Genomic DNA, 21,061 nt, shown 5'->3' on the forward strand with positions numbered 1-21,061 from the left:
CTGCAGGGAGAAGTCATTCATTACATTCACCTGGGGTCTCGGGCCAGTGGGGCTTCACGCTCGCCACAGCCACGGAGAGGCGCTGTGTGGCCTCGGGAAGTGCCTTAACCCTTCTGCGCACACTCACCAGCTCCTCGCAGTGCTCGTGCCGCAGGCGCTTGGCGATGTCCAGCGGCGTCTCCCCCGACTCGTTCGCTACAAGGCGGGGTGGCAAGAACAAGCAGAGATGAGGACAATAAAAGGCACAGAGCAGCGGCCAAAGTTAAATCGAGCACGACCGATGAAATCCGCAGCGCGTGTGCACCAGCTGGGGCTGCATTCGTCTTATGAGTGTATGGAGCTGACGCCATGTGTGGTCACTGAGATTTTACAAGGTTTGCACAGATCACGACCATCGAGCCACGGAAGTAGCCAACTGACGGAAAGCAACATGCAAACTCTCCGTCCCAGGAAGCGGTTCCCCACCGTCCCCCAACCGGAGCCCTGCGGGCGGAGGCAGCAGCCGGTGTAACCTCCGCCTCCCCCGGCCGTCTGTCCACAAACGGGAAATTGTGGGCTTTCTCCTCAGGAACCCTCAGCCAACGAGGCTTGATTAAATTTTTTAAAAATATTTTTCCATCGATCTCAGAGAGGGAGAGGGAGAGGGAGAGGGAGAGAGATAGGAACATCAATGATGAGAGAGAGTCATGGATCAGCTGCCTCCTGCACGCCCCCGACTGGGGATCAGGCCGGCGGCAACCCGGGCGTGTGCCCTTGATTGGGAATCAAACTATGACCTCCTGGTTCATAGGTCAACACTCAACCACTGAGCCACACCAGCCGGGTTTGATGATAATTTTGAAAAAGGAACCTGGCTCTCAAGCAGGTGTGTGCCTTCCTTCTCTAGTCCTCAAAAGCATTTCCTGATGACCCATTGCTGCCAGGTGCCGCTGGACTGGCCTGGGCTGGACGTCAGGGTCCCTCGGTGGGGACACGGGTGTAACTGCTCTCCCTGGGCCAGCAGGGGCTGGGCTGACCCGAGGTGTGGGCTACGAACAGGAAGGTGAGAAGCCCCAAACCATGGCCCAGGTTGCCTCAGCCTCAGGGGCTGGGGCAGCGGCAGGGCCTGTCGCCTGCCCACACCGTCCCTGCGACGCCGGCCACTGATGGACAGTCTAGGCCAGTGGTCGGCAAACCGCGGCTCGCGAGCCACATGCGGCTCTTTGGCCCCTTGAGTGTGGCTCTTCCACAAAATACCACGTGTGGGCGCACGGACAGTGCGATCGAAACTTCGTGGCCCATGCACAGAAGTTGGTATTTGTGTCCTCAGCCCCGATGGGAGCTGTGTCGTCCGACTGTCCCCGTGCCAGGACGCAGGCGGGAGGCGGCGGCCGCTCACCGATCTCGATGGAGGCCTTGCCGCGCAGCAGCAGCTTCAGGCACTCGGCGTTGTCCGTCAGGCAGCAGTAGTGCAGGGCCGTGCTGCCCTTCCCCGTCTGTCTGTCCAGGTTCCCGCTGGCCGGCGACCGGGGGAGAGAGGGAACAGTGAGCCCTGGGGACTGAGGGTGAGCGGGGAGGATGACACTCACTCGGCTGCAGGGCGGGGGCCGGTGCCACCTGCTGTGAGCTGGTGCCTGACTTAGGCCACCAGGGATGGTGGAGAGGCAACGAGGGAGCCAGGCAGCCGGGCTGCTGCGCCTGGGCGGGTGCTGAGAGCCACTGCCTTCCTGGGCCCCACACCACCAAGCCCCGCCGCCGGGCTCCCCAGTCAGTGCCGAGGCCGTGGGAAGCCACGCCGTGGCCCATCCTGTCCCACAGGACGGGCGAGCGTTCCCGTCTTACATGGACTCTTCCGCAGAAAAGGCAAAAGTCACCTTCCAAAGGCCCGAGTCCCAAGGCTCCTCTGGGCCTGGCCTGAAGCAGGGACTGTGAGTGAATTTCCAAATATTCCCAACACAACCCCCCTCCCCCCAAAAGCACCCATGTGCCTCGGACGTGGGACAAGCCGCGCGACCACTGTGAGGGCCACGGTCAGGCTGCTTCTCGGGGCTGGTGTCTCCCCGGGTCAAAGACACCAGGGCTGCAGCCTGCGGATCCCCCCAGGGGACCCTTCCTCTTGCTCCAGGCTCCCGCAGGGCCGCCCTGCCCCCCCCCCGCCCCCTGCAGCCCTCGCTCAGCCCTGGGGCCATCCCAGCCCCTCGGCCCACGACACCCGCCTCCTCCCTCGGGAACCCCAAGAACACCACCAACCACCCCCGATCCGAGCAGGCCCACCTGTTCTGGACCAGAAAGTCCACGATGTGCAGCGAGGTCCGGTCCACGGACCTGACGGCCAGGTGCAGGGCGGTTTCGTCCGGCTCCTGCAGAGCAAGCAGAGGCGGCCATGCTCCCTTCCCACCCGCCCCGGGGGCACCCTGCCCTGGCCGGCCCGGCAGCTTCTGGAAGCAAGTTCTGGCGAGTGGGGGGGCAGAGGGCTGTTCCAGGTGGGGGTGGGGGTGGGGAGGGCTGTTCCAGGTGGGGGTGGGGGTGGGGAGGGCTGTTCCAGGTGGGGGTGGGGGGGCAGAAGGCTGTTCCAGGTGGGGGTGGGGGTGGGGAGGGCTGTTCCAGGTGGGGGTGGGGGTGGGGAGGGCTGTTCTAGGTGGGGGTGGGGGTGGGGAGGGCTGTTCCAGGTGGGGGTGGGGGTGGGGAGGGCTGTTCCAGGTGGGGGTGGGGATGGGGAGGGCTGTTCCAGGTGGGGGTGGGGGTGGGGAGGGCTGTTCCAGGTGGGGGTGGGGGTGGGGAGGGCTGTTCCAGGTGGGGGTGGGGGTGGGGAGGGCTGTTCCAGGTGGGGGTGGGGGTGCGGAGGGCTGTTCCAGGTGGGGGTGGGGGGGCGGAGGGCTGTTCCAGGTGGGGGTGGGGGTGCGGGAGTGGAAGGCTGCCCTGGACCGAGGGCCTGGCTCCTCACTCAGCCCTGAGTGCCATTATTCTGGGCGAAAGGGGGTTTCAGGGGAACGTGTGTCCCCAGGCCCCCGCGGGAGGAGATAGGACACACACTGCCAGGGAGACCCCACCCTCTCAGGAAAGGGCCTCGGGAAATGGGGGTGGGGGTCGGGGGAGGGCTGGAGAGCGGGGCAGGGGTGCACCAGGCCTCTCCTCCCCCCTATGGCCTCCGGAGCTGCCGCTGAGGCCCAGCCCCGAGGCACCCGAGTGCCCACGGGGTGCTCACGCTCCCCTGGAACGGACCACCACCCTCCCACAGAGAGCTCCCCTCCTGCCGGCCTCGCCACGCGCTTACATGCCCGTTGGCCAGGGGGACCCTCTCCGTGAGATCCACGCCGTCGGCGTAGGCCTGGAGCAGCCCGAAGATGTCCCTCGTCTTGACGGCCTCGCACAGGCTGTGCAGCTTGGCCGCGCCGTCCGCGTGCCTCTTCCGCGCGTACTTCCTCTCGATGTACTTGGCCGTGATGTAGTCCTTCCTGGCGTTCCTGGGAGCGAGCCAACGGCCTCGTAAACGACTGAGGCCTCTGTTCCAACAGCCAACACCGTTCACTTGTGACAATTACAAACAACCAGGCCCAGCCGGCGGGGCTCAGGGGTTGAGCATCAACCTACGAACCAGGAGGTCCCGGTTCGATTCCCGGTCAGGGCACAGGCCCGGGTTGCAGGCTCGATCCCCGGTGGGGGGCGTGTAGGAGGCAGCTGATCCATGATTCTCTCATTATTGATGTTTCTCTCTCTCTCTCTTCCTCCCACTTCCTCTCTGAAATCAATAAAAATATGAAAAAAAAAAAAGCCCGGTCCCCACCACCTTACAAGAAGCTCAATCAGGGAAGCCGTGCCCTGTGCCATGTGGCACCTGCTCCTGGGACCCCTCAGCATGTTCAAGCAGCAGCGACCTTCCAGCCTCCGGTGCAGGCGGCCGCAAGCCCGCGCAGGCGTCCTGGGGCCGCCCGCTCTCAGCGCCCCTGCACACTAGCCTCATCTCTGCTCCCCCTGAAGGCGTGCCCCACCCCCGGAGCCGCTGGTCGCACCACCTCGTGCCTCCCCCTTGCCTGCCCAGAGCCCTGACAGGGCCTCTCTCCTAGTCACCCCGCCCCCTGCAGATGCCTGGCCCCCAGGAGGGGTGCTCGCTAGGGTGGCCCTCCTGCCCTGCCTTTAGGGGAGACCTAAGCCTGGAGGGGCTCCACTCCCCAGGCAGATAGGCGAGTGTGAACCCACACACCACCAGGCGAGGGTGACACTCACCGCACGCCCTGCACATGCACAGAACCCCAGCCCATGGGGCTTTCCCGGGGCCTCTTCCTCGGAAAAACAGCCACGCCACCCATTTCCACTGGGACACCCCGGAAGGAGAAGGTGTCGAGAAAAAGCCCCGAAACCCACAGCGTAGGCCGACTTAGTCCCTCACGCCGGGCGGGGAGCCTTCTGCCCAGAGCCATGGGGATCTTCGTGACCTCATTCGCGGGCCAAACGAAACCACCAAGTGAAAAACAAGGCTGCTCTACTCGGTCAAACATTTCATCAACGCGCCCCCAGTGCCTCGGCAGGGCCAGACCAGAGGGTTTCGCGGGCCAGATGCTCCCCACCCCCGCCCGAGAGAAACAGTCGATGCCCCCAAACGTGTCACTCCCTGCCCCTCAGAACCCGGGCCCCTGGCCGGCCAGCCCCGCACTCACATGTCGCTGCCTGGGCTGGGCTTGACGGGGTCCCCGGCTGGAAGGCAGCTCTCCATAATCTCGTTGAAGCCCGCGTTCCCGATGTTCTTGGCCAGCTGCAACGACACCGCCTGCTCAGGGCACTCAGCCATAGGGCGCCCTCCCCACACACGCCTCAGCCAGCTGAGGACGGGCCCAGGGCCGCTAAGAAATAGAGCAATAAAGTGGTTTGCCTTTTCACAGACACACAACGCTAAACCCCAAAGGGACCCATAAAACCGGAGAGGAGAGGCAGCGTGCCCGCTCCGCGAGCGTCCTCCTGCAGCGCCCGGATGGAGTCCCGACGGGGCGGGGAGCGGTGGGAACGGCTCGGGCAGATTCCGTCCTGACCCACGCCCCGCCCCCAGAACCGCTCCCACTTGCATTCGGGCCAGCGAGCCAGGACTCAGGTTCACATCCCAGCTCTACTAACTGGTTTGGGGGCCACAGCCAGGCGGGCAGCAGCCCAGACACACGTGTCCTGCACTCCAGGCACCATCCCCAGGAGTCAGGGCTCAGGGCGGACACCGGCCAGGTGAGCCCCGGCAGGGCTGGGGTGGAGGAGCTGGTTACTCAGAGGAGCGCCCCCCGCCACAGGTCAGCAGGAACGCAGAGCGGGCCCGACAGACAGACAGACAGACAGACAGAGGTCGGGGGCAGGCAGAGGGCAGGAATAAGTCCCACAGGACTTGGCCTTCCCCCTGGTTTTTCTGAAAAACCCCTGAAGAAAAGGGAGCGCTGAAAACTACCCCCGGGTAGATGCTGGAAATATCTGCAGGTCTGCACTCAGCAAGCTCTGTCCGATTTCTCCGTGACGGTGAGAGTTGGCCAAACTCGTAGCTCCCATGAGAATATACAGACAGAGGCTCTGGGGACGGAAACGGGGACCTGGACCAGGAGTCAGAGGTCGTGTCATCTTCGCAAGATGGAATCACCGTCTTTCGACCTTTCGTCTCTCCTCTGTGGCAGGCAACAGCGTCCCGTGAAGATCAGTCACATTCTGAGACAGTCAGGCAGGTGTCACAGGCGTGGGGGGGTCAGGCTCCTACCGGCTCACGCAGCCATTGTTAACATCACAGATATAAACTCGTCACTTAAAAAATCATCATGTGCCCGGCCAGCGTGGCTCAGTGGTTGAACCTCAACCTATGAACCAGGAGGTCAGGGTTTGATTCTCGGTCAAGGGCACATGCCGGGGATGCGGGCTCAGTCCCCAGTGTGGGTGTGCCCTCTCCCTTCCTGTCTGAAATTAATAAAAAAATATTTTTTTTTAAAAAAATCCTATTTTAAAAAGTAATAAAGTTCATCACCTCCCAGTTATCTTACTCTGTGTTGCTACCACCTGTGTTTCTGAAGTTACTTATAACCGTTACCTCTGTGGGTGAGCTGACTGCAGCCTGGTGCCCGCCCAGCGAGTCGCACCAGCAGCCAGGAATGGCCAGGTGGGCGTGTGGACGTCGCGGGGCCAGGCAGCTGCAAGGGCTGGTTTCCTTAAAGCAATGGGAGCGCGAAGTGGTTGGTGGTGAAGTAATTGCCTATTTTGTCCTGGGCCCTTTGAGGGGCACCTGATGGGTATCAGCTCGTGTGCCCTTCACAGCGACTGGCACATACCAGCTGCTGCCGGGCACCGGTGCTGACTGAGTACTTTGTTTCTTTGAGAACATACTGTGCGAGTCTCAATCCTACGCCATCCTCCGTCACCCAGGGCCCCACCTGCGTGCACACGCGCACACCTCTGCACACGTGTGTTTCATGCATCGTTACACTAGCAGTAACCACAGCGTGTGACTGAGGACACACTACTTGGACTAGCTTAGCTTCTTTTTTCCTTCTGTTAATCCTCACCCGGAGGTATTATTCCATAAGAGAGTGGAAGGGAGGGGGATGGACACAGAGAGAAAATCGAACCCGGGACCCTTTAGTCTGCAGGCCCTCTATCCACGGAGCCAAACTGGCCAGGGCAGGCTGGCTGAGTTTCAAACTTGAAGTAATCAGAGATGTCACTGACAGGGGGGTGTCACTGACATGGGGGTGTCACTGACTGGAGGCCACTCTAGGGTCTCCCCACGTGGTCTTGCAGGACCAGGAAGGAGTCTTTGGAGCCCGGGAGGAGCCGACAAGGCGATTCACGTGCATTACAAGTTCAGCCTGCTGGCCCCTGAGGGCTCGTCAGTAAGATGCTTGGCCCCTTGAGGGTCTACTGACCACAGGGATGGATCTTCTGTCAGGACTATTGCTCTTGACACTAAATCAATGGCAAGCAATACCCACTTCTCCTTACTGCCCGGCGCCCAGCTCCCCAAGGAAAAACCCAAACACTGGTGCCCGGCCAGCAGCCGCGGACGCCGACACCGGCCCACACGCGCTCACGTGTGCGGTGGCCCATGTGCCTGCCGGGCGTGCGTGCCCTGCTCCTCAGGACCCTGAACGCTACGCACAGAAAACGCCTCGGCCCCGACATGGGCCTGTGTCCGCGTTATCACGGGACCGAGAGGGAAAGACTTTTCCAGAAGCAACGGAATGAGAGCAAAGAGCAGTCTCCCCCAGAGGAGACGGTAAGGGGAGGGGAAAAGCCCACGGAGGCTGAGCCAGGCAGTGACCGCAGCCTGGGCAGGACTGGCCGTGACTCGGGGGGCGGGGGGGGCCTTGACCGCCCCGGGCTCCGGCTCTGCCTGCGTAATGAATGGGGTGAGCCGGGCGAACCCCGGCCTCTTCCAGCATCTCACGCCGGTCCCCGCTCTGAGGTCCCCGCTCCTCTCAGAGCGTCACTTCACTTCCTTCACGAAGAAGGAAGTTGTGTAACAAGAGCGCCCTCAGCTGCTGGTAGCTGGGAAGGAGGGGTCGCCAATGAGTCTGTGATTGCCCAAGTCCATCTGCAACCTCAACAGCCCCCGGCCCCGAGGAAATCAGACCCAATGGGTACAATAAACCGACGAACAAAACAAATCCAGAGACAGCGAAGCATGGGGCAGGCTGACGCGTTTCAGAGAGAAAGCAGGGGTGGGCGAGCTTAATACGCATACGTGCAGAGCCCAGGGACACAGTACTGTGATGAAGGCCTGGGAGGGGCGGGGGGGGGTTCAATGGGATAAAAAAAGGGGGGACATCTGTAATACTTTCTTTTTTTTAAATATATCTTTTTTGATTTTTTTACAGAGAGGAAGGGAGAGGGATAGAGAGTTAGAAATATCGATGAGAGAGAAACATCCATCAGCTGCCTCTTGCACACCTCCTACTGGGGATGTGCCTGCAGCCAAGGTACATGCCCCCGACTGGAATCGAACCTGGGACCCTTCAGTCCGCAGGCCGACGCTCCATCCACTGAGCCAAACTGGTTAGGGCCAATACTTTCAACAATATACATTTTAAATAAAGACCCCCCTCCCCGCCCCCTGGCAAATTATCTTAAAATTCCAATTCAAATAAAAATGTAGTATCTTAAAAAAAGAAAACAGCCCGGCCAGTGTGGCTCAGTGGGTGAGCATCGACCTATGAACCAGGAGGTCACATTTCAATTCCTGGTCAGGGCACATACCCGGCTTGCGGGCTCCATCCCCAGCGTGGGGCGTGCAGGAGGCAGCCGATCCATGATTCTCTCCCTCTCCCTTCCTCTCTAAAATCAATAAAAATATATTTAAAAAAAATAAAAGAAACCAAAGTGGGTTTGAATGCCTGAATACACAGCTAGCTTCCAGCACCGTCCATGCCCACCCCCAGGTCACGGCGGTGGACGTTACCAGCAGCTCGGACGTGCCCAGGACGTCCAGGGTGAGGGACTGCATCCGGGAGTAGTGCACGCCCAGCTCGCGGTGGATGCCCGAGCACTCGATGCAGGTCAGGATGCCCAGGTTGGTGGAGAGCCACGTGGGGTCTGCGAAGGGAACAGGGGGCTTGGAGCCGGCGGGAAGCAGAGGGCCCGGGGCCAGGACCCTCCCTCACAGTCACCACACATGGAGTTTGGAGCACCAGCGTGCTCTTGACCCTTGATGCAGCCAGGCCCGCATTCCACCAGAACCCTTCCCACTTACACTCAACACACACAGGCACCCGTCTGTCCTCTCCCTCTCCTAACCCCCACCTCCCCGTCCTGCCATTCATCAGGTGACGGGTCAACGAGGGACAGGACACAGTGCCCTCTCCTGGCTGCGCCCATCACCGACCTGGTCACACCACCCGAAGTCGAACTACCACAGGGGAGCTGACGGAGGTCACACGTGCCTGTGTGTTCACAGGTGCTGATAATCACGAGAGGACACACTGCGTGCTGATGCCACGCTCTGCGCACAGCACTCTGGTAGCCATCAGAGCTCCACTTGGAGCAATGCCAGTGCCTTTCCTATACCCCCTCACTGTACGCACACAGAGCCGTGGAGGGAGCAGGGCGGGTGCCCGCACGCTGCCCAGAAGGGCCTCGCTTGGGGCTGCAGGTGGGCACAGAGCCAGACAGACGGCTGCCCGCCCTGCGCTGGACTCGCACCTGTGCTCCTCCGCTGGGGGACTGACACCCCGGAGAGTCCTACACTGTGTGTGGCACACAGTAGGTGCTGGAGAAATGCCTGACAAAGGACGCTGGACTCACTGAAAGGGGGACTCAGAGTAAAACTCCCTGGGCCCAGCAGTACAGCTCTCTCTGGAACTGCTAGTTGCCCTTAGAAGCACACAGTGGGTGCACAGCACAGCCGTGGTCCCTGGTAACCGTGGAGCTGTTTTTAAAAAGCTCCAGTTATGAGACATTTCTTTCACGCCAGGGAATGCCGCGGGGCGCCTGCGTGCTCTCCTCCCTGGGCCTCCTCTCTACGACTGCACGTGCCCCTGGGAGCGCGTGTACCTGTAGACCGACTATCTCAGGTTCTACACCAGCCATGTTGTCTCAGCGTTCAGAACAAAAGCGCGCGAGGCGTGGCTTGTTTACGCGCGTTTCCTAGCCCAAGCTCTGCCCTTCTCTTCCCTCCACTCCCTTTCAGGTAAGACCCCAGATGCCGCCAAGGAGAGCTGTACATGGGCCCAGGACCCCACGAGGTCATGCCTCACATGGTCCCCAAAGACAGCCTTCGGCACCAGGAGCCCCCCGGCGCACGTCTGCTCTGCACTCTATTTTTGTTGTTGGTTTTTACAAAAACGGTCACAGAATTCGCGGGAAAAGGGGCCGGCCCGCTCTCACCAAGCCTCGGTCTCTCACTCAGAACAGGCCGCTCTGGGCTCCCCTGACCCCCAGCACCCCGTCTTCCTGAGAAGAACGAGTCAGCTCGCAAACCTTTCCAACGCTCTGGCTGAAGCCTGCGGTGACGTGCTTGTCCACTAGGAAGGAGCCCCTACAGGCCTCACCGAGGGCAGAGACCGAGGGCAGCCCCAGGCCCGCAGGCAACACTGGCCTCCGACAGGGCGGGTGGCCGGCAGGTCACAGGCCAGACAGCGGCTCGAAGTCGCTGAGACGGTCCCACGGAGGGCGGACGGGGCCAATCCCCGGGAAGCCCTGCAGTCACTGCCAGGGCCATGACCTTGCTCTGACCTTCCTCTGAGCTCCCGTTTTCTCAAAAAGCACGGAAATCTTCTCAGCTGTGTGGGCCCCTCTGCACCTGATCCCGTCTGAGAGCCGCCTGGCAAACACCCCCCCGGCCCCTTCACGTGGCCGGCACACGGCGCAGGCGGCCTGGGCGTGCCTCTGAGCTCCCACCCAGCTGCAGGGCCTTTCTGAAATGGACAGGAGCCGGCCGGGGTGGCTCAGCCGCTGAGCATCGACCCAGGAACCACGAGGTCACCGATTCCCTGTCAGGGCACAGGCCCAGGTTGGGGGCTCCATCCCCAGGGTGGGGCGTGCAGGGGGCAGGCGGGGGAGGGGCTGGTCACCTGGCGCCCCGCAGTCGCAGCACACGTCGTTGCCCGTCATCCTCTGCACCTCCGCGATGATCTCCTTGGTCAGCTCCTGCACGATGTTGTTCTCCCCGGGGGGGTCGTCGCCCTTGAACGCGTTGTTCAGGGCTTCCTCCTTGCTGTTCTGCAGCACAGACATCCATCTGGGGAAGGAGAGGGGGCTGTGACAGGCCCGGGCCCCGCCGGCCCGCCTCGCCCGCCCGCCCGCCCGCCGGCACTCACATCTGGCACTCCTGCTCGTCCTCGGCCTGGAAGTGGTACGTGCGGTCATCTGCGGGCGAGAGGGGCCCCGTCAGTGTGAGCGGGCAGCAGCGGGCACGATGGCCACGGGAAGCAGCTTACTGCCAACCTCCGGGGTCCCCCGGGCGCTGCACTAGGGCATGAACGGCTCCTACAAAGGCAGGCACCCCCTCGCGTCCCTCGCACGCCTGCCTTGCTTGGCAGCTGTGGCTTTGAAAGCCAAAGGAACAACCCTGTCTGTCCCTCCACTCAAGGCTAACGCGATGCAGCTGCCAATGAGGCTGTCCAGTGGTCGGCAGACTCATTAAGTCAACAGAGCCAAATATCAACAGGACAACGATTGAAATTTCTTTTGAGAGCCAAATTTTTTAAACTTCAACTATATAGGTAGGGACATTGTTGTTAACTTAATTAGGGGACTCCTAAGGCTTGGGAAGAGCCACACGCAAGGGGCCAAAGAGCTGCATGTGGCTCGCGAGCCGCAGTTTGCTGACCAGGGGATGCCATCGAAGCCATCAACAGTCTCAAAAGCTTCAGTGTTATTGTTTTCAATATATTTTTATAAAGGGAGGGAGAGAGAGAGAAACACCGATGAGAGAGAATCATAGATCGGCTGCCTCCTGCATGCCCCACACTGGGGATCAAGCCCGCAACCTGGGCCTGTGCCCTGACCAGGAATTGAACTGTGACCCCTGTTTCATAGCTTCATGCTCAACCACTGAGCCACGCTGGCCGGGCAGGACGTGAACTTTAATGTTGAAAGCAAGACGCGGCAGAGAACACGCTGGGGGCGTCCTGGCAGAGGGGATGCACAGAGGCGGGGGAGGACAGCAGCAGCGGTGGCCACCCCTGGGGAAAGGGGGACAAATACTGCAGCTGAGAGCGCGGCCACCGGCAGAAGCGACGGGCAGGCTTCGGTCAGAGTCGAGGCGATTCCCCTGCGCGCGCCCCCGGAAGGAAGGCTCACGAAGCAGGGAGACGGGTCCTGCGGTCGGAACACTAACCCGTTTCAAGAACAAGAGCTCGCAAGGCCCGATCCCCATCGTGTGCAGCACTTTTTTTTTTTTTTACAACAGTGCTTCTTAAGTTTCATATATATATATTTGTTTACTTTTATTGATTTCAGAGAGGAAGGGAGAGGGCGAGACAGAAATATCGATGAGATTCATTGATCGGCTGCCCCCTGCACGCCCCACACTGGGGACAGAGCCCGAAACCCAAGCATGCGCCCTGACCAGGAATCGAACCTGGGACCCTTCAGCCCAGAGGTGGACGTTCTATCCACTGAGCCACAGCAGCTAGGGCTGCAGCATGTGTAACATCACAGATGCTTCCTTTTTTATAAGGAAGGGAGGGGCTTCAGGCTATGGGCTGACCTAGGATAATCTCCTCGTCTGCAAACAGGAAGAGGAGGCTGGGAGCCGGGACGAGGCATCGAGGTGTGTAGAGCCTCAAGGCACTGGGGGGCAGGGGGAGGGGGCCCTCCTCCACGGTAGGCCGGGCATCCCGGGGAACAGTACGCCCAGCACCCGAAATGCAGGCCTCTCTCTTCCAAACCAGCTCTCCCACGGGCGCAGGCAAAGGGGCCGAGGCCCTGGAAGACGGCTCGAAGGGCTGCTCTGGGGCGCGGCGTCTGAGAAACAAACTTACGCGAAATGAGGTCGAAGCACTTCTTCTCCTCGGGGTTGGTCTTCACTTGGCAAGTGAGAAGGTTGAGCTTGGCGGGGGGCCGGTTCGCCTGTCGGAAAAGTACAATTAAAGTAAAGCAAACCCGGAGCTGGGTGGGGGGGAACGGAAACCCGCACGGTGTCATCACTCATGAGCGCAGAGCAAGAGCAGGGCTCTCCCTCGCTCTCAGAGGGCGGACATCCGGTCGGAACCACCACCGAGCCCCTCACAGGGCGGCGGCCCTCCGTCAGCGTCAGGGACGCCCAGCCGCTCGGGGGCCAGCGTTGCTGGCGTCGTGGTCCATGGCAGTGGACTTCCCGAGACCAAGATGGTCCACGGCGAAAGCCCGAGACGCCCCGTTCTCATTCCTCCTGCTCACGGACGGCGGGCGGCTGCCGGGGGGCGCCCAGGTCAATGCCTGGCCTCCCACTAGGGTTCTTCTGAGGGTAAACACTCGCTTCCAGGAACAGCAACCTCACAGACATGACGGGGAAGTAATTTCCCTGCTTCCTGAAGTGATGACAGACGACAGATGACAGATGCCCAACCCGCGATGCCAGCCATCTGTCATGGCTCCACGAGACCAACCTCGTTCACATACGGTGTCAACTCCCCCGACAGACAGGCACGGCGAACGAGCGATCACAGAAATGGTATTTTTGTCAGATGTGTGTCAGAACGACTATTACAATGTCAGAAAACAGCCTATTTTCATCCAAACAAGCAAACGGCAGAGGGCGAGACAGTAATTTCAGAAACGCACTCTGCATGGCCAGACGCCGCGCAGAAACCGTGGAGAAATCTCCCAGAGCAAATGGGCTTCTCTCTCCCCACCTACCACGCTGCTCACAGAAGGAGCCAAGAAAACATCTTGGGCCCTGACCGGTTTGGCTCAGTGGATGGAGCGTCTGCCTGCGGACTGAAGGGTCCCAGGTTCGATTCCGGTCAAGGGCACGTACCTTGGTTGCGGGCACATCCCCAGTAGGAGGTGTGCAGGAGGCAGCTGATTGATGTTTCTCTCTCATTGATGTTTCTAACTCTCTATATCTCTCTCCCTTCCTCTCTGTGAAAAAATCAGTAAAATATATTTTAAAAAAACACACACACAAAAAAAACGTCTTGGACTTTTAATCACTCGCCATCCCTCTCCGTGGCCACCTGTCACGTCAAGACCTGGGAAAGCTTGGGTTTGGGATGCATGGACACGCATGTCTACATGGGGGCCGACCCTGAGATCCTCAGGCACTGGCAGACCCCTCTGCTCTGACGCAGGACGGAGCCCGGTGGTGTGAACAATATGGTTCCCTAAAGGGCGTCTGGGGAAGCAGAAGGATCCATCCGCTGGGCCACACCTCGTGGAGGGAGCCACTGGCTACTCTGTGGTCTGGAGGTGCCTCTCAGAGTCCCTGGGTCCCCAGGCACCAGCGGAAGAAGACCCCAAGCTCTGCCTGGTCGTGCCAACCTCAGTGCCAAGGAAGAGCACCCCATCCAGTCAGACCTTCACCAGGAGAACTGCCTGGCTCGTCCGGGAACCAATACACACGTGGCACACGGGGCGGGCAAAGCAGCTGACAGTGGTGAGTACACAGCACGGTTCATTCTCGTGTTCTCACTGACGGTGTCATTTTCCACACCAACAGCGGCTCGCCCGCCCCGTTCCCCTGCAGCCCGAGCAGGAGCCCACCCCCGGGTGGGAGGCTGTCTGTGCCCGTGGCCGCCAGCCCGTCTCCGCGCGCCTGGTTATCACTGTACCCCCCCGGGGTGTGTGACCGGCTGACACGCAGGGCTCAGGCCCCGCATGGCGACTGCGTGCAGGACCGAGGCCTTAGGCCGGGCGCGGAGTCTCAGGTTTCTAGAATGAAGTGACCGGCGTCACTCGCCTCTGGAATCAGATTCCCAAAGTCCTGGGCGATGCTCCCTCCCGCCCCAGAGGCAGGCGGCGGGCGGGGTGGGGCGGGTTTGCGTGTTTCCGGGTCTCAGCTGGGAGTGAGCGCACCTGCCACCCTCCTCCTGGCTGTGGGTTCGAGGCTTTCCCCGCCCCGGCTGCCAAAGCATAAGCGGGTGCAGGTGCACCACACGGGCGGGAACCCAACACGCTTCTCCGCAGACAGGCTCCCGGCGTGGAGACACCGCGGTCGCATGCAGCCGCCCCGCTCATGGCACCGAGCTCGCCCCGGCTCCCCCAGCGGCTCCCCAGCGGAGACCGGGTCCCCGAGACACTCACCGTTCCGTGCGATATGGTCAGAAACCCGTTTTTCACAGAGCACTTCCTTTTCTGCCACACTTTCCGGATCCTTCCAGAGAAATGGGGGAAAATAAAAGTTTAGGACTTCTGGGCACGGGAGCTAGCAGACACACAGGTAACCCACCGCCCCGCGCCCCCTCCCCCTGCACTCCCCCCACCTGTGCCCCCCGCCCCCCGCGCTCCCCCCACCTGTGCCCCCGCCCCCCGCGCCCCCTCCCCCCGCGCTCCCCCCCACCTGTGCCCCCCACCTGTGCCCCCACCCCCCGCGCCCCCTCACCCGTCGCTCTTCTTGTAGAGGCTGCCGCTGCGCTCGGTGCCGTGCTCCTTGTTGCCCTGCGGCTGGTGGAGGCTGTAGGCTGTGCTCTGGCGCAGCTGCGAGTCCTGAAGTGGCCGGAAGTCCGTTTAATCCTCATTGAAAGGGCAGCTTCTGCCCTTAAAGCTTTTCTTTTTAATTAGAGACATTTCCCTTCTCACCACACACACACACACAGACACGCGCGCACACACACACACGCGAACACAGACATACAGACACACACAGACACACACACAAATACACACACAGACAGACACACACACAAAGACAAGAACAATTCCTACCCAGGAGCCCGTGAATGCCACCCACCCGGCTGGAGAGGGAACGGCAAAGACCAGCCGCCCCGACCGGCCAGTGAGCCACTGGGAAGCTACCGGTTTGACTCAGCGACCACCTTCCGCCCCTGATCACGGCCAGAAGGTCCTGAGAGGTGGACGCAGCCCCTTCAAGCAAAACCAACACCGAACACACCCAACAGCCATGTTCCGCCCCTTCCTGTCGGCAGATCCCGAGGCCCCCGCTCAGTTTCCTCCTGGGAAACAGGCAAGCACCACCCCGGGCGGAAGGTCACAGCAAGGTCACGCACGTGGACGCCTGGAACAGGCCAGGCTCAGCGACCTTCACTCCCTGACCCCTCCCCCGGGGCCGGGTCCTGAACCGCCCTGCCCTGCTCAGGTGGGCCGGCCGCCTGGACAGCTGGGAACCGGCTTCTGAAGGGCAAGGGCTGTGCCCAGCAGACCAGGCAGAGCCCCGGCCGGGGGCGGAAGGGCTGTGGGGCGGGGGCCGAGCTTCTGGCAGGGGTGAGGGCAAAGGGGGAGCAAAACGTGGACCTGAGTTCACAGGTCAACCAGGAGGGCGGGGGGCTGCCTCCACCGGCTGCTGGGAACCCCCACCAGCTCACTGCACGATGGCACAGGTGGTCTGCTCGAGGCACAGGGCCTGTCGGGGCTGGGCACCCACCTCCCACACTGATGCTCCTTCCCGGACACCACGTGTCCTCACGGGGCTGGTCTCTCCACACCAAGCCCACGCCTGTCCCTGGTGCCACGGCCCAGACGAAGGAAGAACTAACACACATGACAATCAGCGCGATCTGAACTGAGGCGGCACCGGCTCACCCAGTGAAGGGCCAACGGGGAAATGCATAGGGAGTGGAGGAAGCGAGCTTTTAAAATTTCTATTTGTTTATATATTTCTTATTGATCTCAGGAAGGGAGAGAGAGAGAGAGAGAAACATCAATGATAAGAGAGAATCATTGATCGGCTGCCTCCTGCATGCCCCCTACTGGGCATCGAGCCCGCAACCTGGGCATGTGCCCTGATCAGGAATCAAACTGTGACCGTCTGGTTGATAGGTTGACCCTCAACCCCTGAGCCATGCTGGCCTGGTAGAAATGAGCTTTAAAACATGAATGAATGAATGAATGAATGAATGAATGAATGAATTAAATATTGCTTTCAGAGAGGAAGGGAGAGAGAGATAGAAACGTCAATGGTGAGAATCATCTACCGCTGCCTCCTGAGGGAGTGGGCATGGGTGGAGGGAGCTGTTTCATTTCCACAAGGAACGACAGCGAAGGGGCACACTGTACACTCGGGAGATTCCCACTTCACTGACGTGTGCGTTTAAGTTCTTCAGCCTTTCGTAACCCCGCTATTGGGAGAGAAGGGATTAAACCAGTGGTTCTCAACCTTCTGGCCCTTCAAATACAGTTCCTCATGTTGTGACCCAACCATAACATTATTTTTGTTGCTACTTCATCACTGTCATGTTGCTACTGTGATGAGTCATCATGTAAATATCTGATACGCAGGATGGTCTTAGGAAACCCCTGTGAAAGGGTCGTTCGGCCACCAAAGGGGCCGCGACCCACAGGTTGAGAACCTCTGGATTAAATGAAAGATGCTCGACTCATTAATCTATACATGGAAGAAACCGGTTTTGTTTTTTTTAAGTTCACGAAGAAAGCATGCAAAATTCTCCAATTTATTAAAATACTGAACTACTTACTCTCCTAGACTTCGGTCACAAAAGGTAAACGCATTTGGGAGAAAAACAACAATATTCAGTTATAGCACAGGAACTTCCAACCACCAGCAGTGAACTCAATGTCTACGGAGGCAGCGGTCGCCAAGCGGCGGTCCGCGGGCCGCTGGGGGTCTGTGAGGTCCGACAGGCTGGCGACCGCTGCACGAGGGCGTTTAACAAGTTAGTTATCTAAAGTCTACGGGTGACACACTCAGACACACTCCTTCCTCACAAGGGGGTGGTTACGGTAAGTCTCACACTACACTGTGAGCAGGGGGACCGGAGTGCAGGAAAGTCAGGACACACTGAGGAGCCTGTGTCTGGGGAGACGCTAAGAGCACCCGTCTCACACCGGCTGAGCAGGAGCTCTGCAGGCTGCAGCCGGGGCCGGGCCCCCGGGAGGTACACACGCCAACGGGGCGGATCCCACACTCCGAGAACCCACTGAGCGTTTGGCTGCTGCTCGGACAGCCCAGCAGGCTCTGTGAGCACCTGGAAGGCACAGTATCAAACAGCCGTCCTTCAAAATTAAAGCCCTCACCTCCTTCTGCTCCACCTGCAACGCCGATTTCAGAATATCCCGGAGCTGCACCAGCTGCCTTCGTTCCTCGTCCTGGGCCTGTTTGATCTTTAGAAACAAAACAGAGAGAGGGGGGGAGAGCCATGACAGAGGTGCAGCGAGAAGCTGGCGTGCACAGGGCACCCCCACCTCACCGGGCCACCTGCCCCCTCACTCCCGAGACCTCCCCCCGCGGCCGAGCGTGGGACTCCGTGCTCCGAGGGGCACTGCCGGCTGTGAGTTTCTGCCCAGCCCAGCAGCAAACTCAAGGTCAGACAGAAGCAACATTGGCAAGAGAGCGTTTGCCACATAAAAACTGTGTCGACGCAGACGTGGCAGGGGAGGCACCTACTGTGTGGAGATCTGTTGAAAGCGTTTCGATGGAGGGCTTGAGGTTTTCCACGGCCTTCAGTCCATCCTGGAAAAAACTGGGGGGAAAGGAAGAAATAGAGCTCGTGTCCCATGCTAAACAATTCTGTCCGCCGGAAAGAACACCTCTTTAAGGAAAGAGGCTAAAGTCACTATGTCATTCCCGGGGAAAACCTGGACGTGTTTCCGGAATAAAAAGACGCTCAAAACGATGAGGAGGGGACGGAAGGGAGCTGCTATCAGGCAAAATATTTGTGACTTTTCTTGACCCACGAACACGAGCTCCACGTGTTCAGTTTATAACGGGAAACAGGACTCGCTAATAAAGGCGGCGAAGGCTTTGGTTCGGGGGCGGAAGAGTCCGGAAACCAGCGGGAGCGAGACAGGCTTCTGCCGCAGCAGTGGCCGATGCCCTGTGTGCACGTAACCCTCGAGAGGAATGAAGAAAACGGGGTGGCCCTCACCACAGCACAGGACACCAGACCCCAGGCCCAGGGGCTGGGTGCTGGCCCGTGCCCCCGCCACCAGTGCAAGCATCTCCGGGCACGGGGCCTGCATCCGGGCCCTGGGCCAGCGGGCCTCGCCATCTCTGTGCCTGGGTTCACCAGCCGCAGGCACAGCGGTCTCTGCAGGGATTGGCCAGAGAACATGTCACTCAACACTCTTCCCACCTTCTGGAACGGGGGACCCCTCTTGTCTGTGTCATTGCTGCTGTTTTAAGGACACCCTGTTTCTAGACCCCACTGGACAGCAGGCTCCAGGAACTGGGCGGAGAGAGAGGCCAGTTCTCTCCTTAAATGAAATAAAAGACAAGGAACACGATGACGGCTCTTCTCAAATGTCTCAGCAAAAAGCAAAACATGCCCAGCCAAGGAGTCCCACGGGGGAGCCCCCGCGACTCCCGGAACCCGGTTACAGGCGCCGCCTCACACCTGCAGGGCCCGCAGCCCGAGAAAGGCAGCCCTACCGCCGCCCCGGCACTGCGCTCGCCACGCACAGCCTGCTCCCGGGACAGGTGAAGGCCGGAGGGAACGTTAAGTGGGGGGACTCGCAGGAACCCCGGATGGATGAACTCGGCGTGGCCACAGCCTCCTCGGTCCATCGGCCGAGTCATCGGGCTCCACATGTTGTCTCCCAAATTGTGCGTTAAAACAGTCAAAGGCCTTGGGATAACTTGAAGAGCACAGAGCGTTACACACACACGCGCGCGCGCACACGCGCGCACACATGCACACACGTGCGCACACACATGCACACATGCGCGCACACACGTGCACACACACGTGCACACACACGCGCGCGTGCACACACAGTAATCCAGAAAGGAAGCGATGGACGATGCATCATTTTTAAAGGTTGCTGAGCTCATGCCCATAAAAGGCCAACTAGTTCACTTTCCACAAGTGGCCAGTTGCTACCCAACTCATCAGTTTGGGCAAAATAAAGGAGAAAAAAAAAAAAAGGAAATCCAAAAATAGCTGCTTCTTAAAAATAAAGTATCAGCACGGAAGCGACCCACTTCCTAAACCGCCCCCTGTGAGGTCACGGGGATACGGACTGAGAAAGCCATCTTCGTGTCAATCACCGAGTCGGGGCTCTGCGTCTGTGAAACAGCCGGTCTGGAGGGCTCCACACGCCAGCGGGCGGGTCAGCGCCACCTCAGAGGCGTCGCCCCAAGCTCGGTGCTCGGCCCTCCCCCTCGCGGAGTGGCCTTGGCCGCCTGAGACAAGCACCGGGAATTCCAAGCAGAGCTCAGCTCCGTTCCACAGGGGTCACCGTGGCAACCACCCGCCAGGTAAACGTGTCACGTGCTACAGACGGAGAAAGTCAACGCCACGGCCCATTTCCTCAGGAGCGGACAGTCCGCCCGGGCCAGTGTGGCTCAGGTGGTTGGAGCATCGTTCCGTGCACCGAGAGGTCACCAGTTCGATGCCCGGTCAGGGCACACGCCCAGGTTGCAGGCTCGATCCCCGGTTGGGGGTGCGGGAGGCAGCTGATCAATGTTTCTCACATCAGTATTTCTCTTTCTCTCTCCCCCTTTCCCTTGTTCTCTCTCCAAAATCAATAAAAACATTTTTTTGAAGAGTGTACAGGTCAGGGGGAGGCCTCGCACAACAGGAAAGATGTTGCCATGGAGATACAGGAAGAGAAGTCACTGCATCAGGGCCCGAGCAGGAGGACTTCCAAGTAGCAGTGACATCTGAGCGAGGCCGTGGGGAGGGACGGAGGCTGGGGAAGGCGCAGAGGAGACAGAACGGAATTCTGGGGAAAGGGGATGGGACAGTGTGGGCAGAGGTGCGTCGTGGGGGCAGCCGCCGCGGGGACAAGGCAAGCATCCAGGCGTGGCCATGCGCCTCGGGCGTCTCCAGTGGGTCCACACCTCCCCCGTCAGCGCCAGCGGCGCCCAGTCGGCACTTGCCGAGTGGGTTTTCCGCTTTAGACTTTCCAAGAGCTCCCCCCACGCACCTGGGATGAAACGCAAGCCCTTCTGCAGGACTGGGAAGGACGTCCGGGTCCCTAATGCTCTGTGCCCGGTTCCCTTCAGGCAGCTCACTCAGGGGTGAGCCACGCTGGCCGTTCTCCTGCGTCAAGACCTCCACTTGGCCCGGCATGTTCTTCCCCTGCTCCTCATCCGTGGAGCTCAGAACACACGCCTCCCCAGAGAGGCCTGCAGCTCACTTAGCAAGTACGTGAATGCCTACTATGTGCCTGGCCTACTATGTGCCGGCGCTGCGTTCCGGCTGCTGGCAAACACAGCAAGGAACAAGAGAGAAGAGAGAAACACCCCTGCCCCTGCCCTCCATGTCCATCTCAAGGAGATCCTTCTGTTTCTTAGATTCCTACACGTTAGAACACGTGCTACATGTCCAATGACACGTCTGTTTGCGGGAGCCCGATGGCCCTGCTGGACTCGAGCGGGAACCAGGCCTGGGGTGGGCGTCACTTTATCGCCGGCATCAAGGACCGTGCTGGACACACACTCCAGGAAAGTGTGTGCATTAGCGGCAGGGGCGGGGGTCAGGGCAAACCAGCAGGACCAGGAGCCGGGAAGACAGCCAGGCTGGCGGTGCGGGCGGACTGTGCCGGCCTGACGCGTGCGGCCGAGGTGAGT

The 21,061-nt window shown here is 60.2% G+C and overlaps 1 protein-coding gene across 1 annotated transcript in view; it reads right to left on the reverse strand.

Moving 5' to 3' along the window:
* The window catches only part of ASAP2 (ArfGAP with SH3 domain, ankyrin repeat and PH domain 2), a gene marked incomplete at its 5' end in the record, with an annotated part of 89,307 nt that overhangs the window by 13,021 nt on the left and 55,225 nt on the right, over positions 1 to 21,061 (reverse strand). The window contains 13 exons of the mRNA XM_081100704.1: positions 128 to 195; positions 1,379 to 1,494; positions 2,254 to 2,339; positions 3,254 to 3,443; positions 4,635 to 4,729; positions 8,390 to 8,523; positions 10,500 to 10,666; positions 10,746 to 10,794; positions 12,414 to 12,501; positions 14,656 to 14,725; positions 14,954 to 15,057; positions 17,563 to 17,649; positions 17,933 to 18,008. Of these exons, the coding sequence (XP_080956830.1) occupies positions 128 to 195; positions 1,379 to 1,494; positions 2,254 to 2,339; positions 3,254 to 3,443; positions 4,635 to 4,729; positions 8,390 to 8,523; positions 10,500 to 10,666; positions 10,746 to 10,794; positions 12,414 to 12,501; positions 14,656 to 14,725; positions 14,954 to 15,057; positions 17,563 to 17,649; positions 17,933 to 18,008 (1,330 nt within the window). The remainder of the gene's footprint in view (positions 1 to 127; positions 196 to 1,378; positions 1,495 to 2,253; positions 2,340 to 3,253; positions 3,444 to 4,634; positions 4,730 to 8,389; positions 8,524 to 10,499; positions 10,667 to 10,745; positions 10,795 to 12,413; positions 12,502 to 14,655; positions 14,726 to 14,953; positions 15,058 to 17,562; positions 17,650 to 17,932; positions 18,009 to 21,061) is intronic.

Source organism: Myotis nattereri (genome assembly GCF_964212035.1).
Source record: "Myotis nattereri genome assembly, chromosome: 10".
NCBI lineage: Eukaryota > Metazoa > Chordata > Mammalia > Chiroptera > Vespertilionidae > Myotis > Myotis nattereri.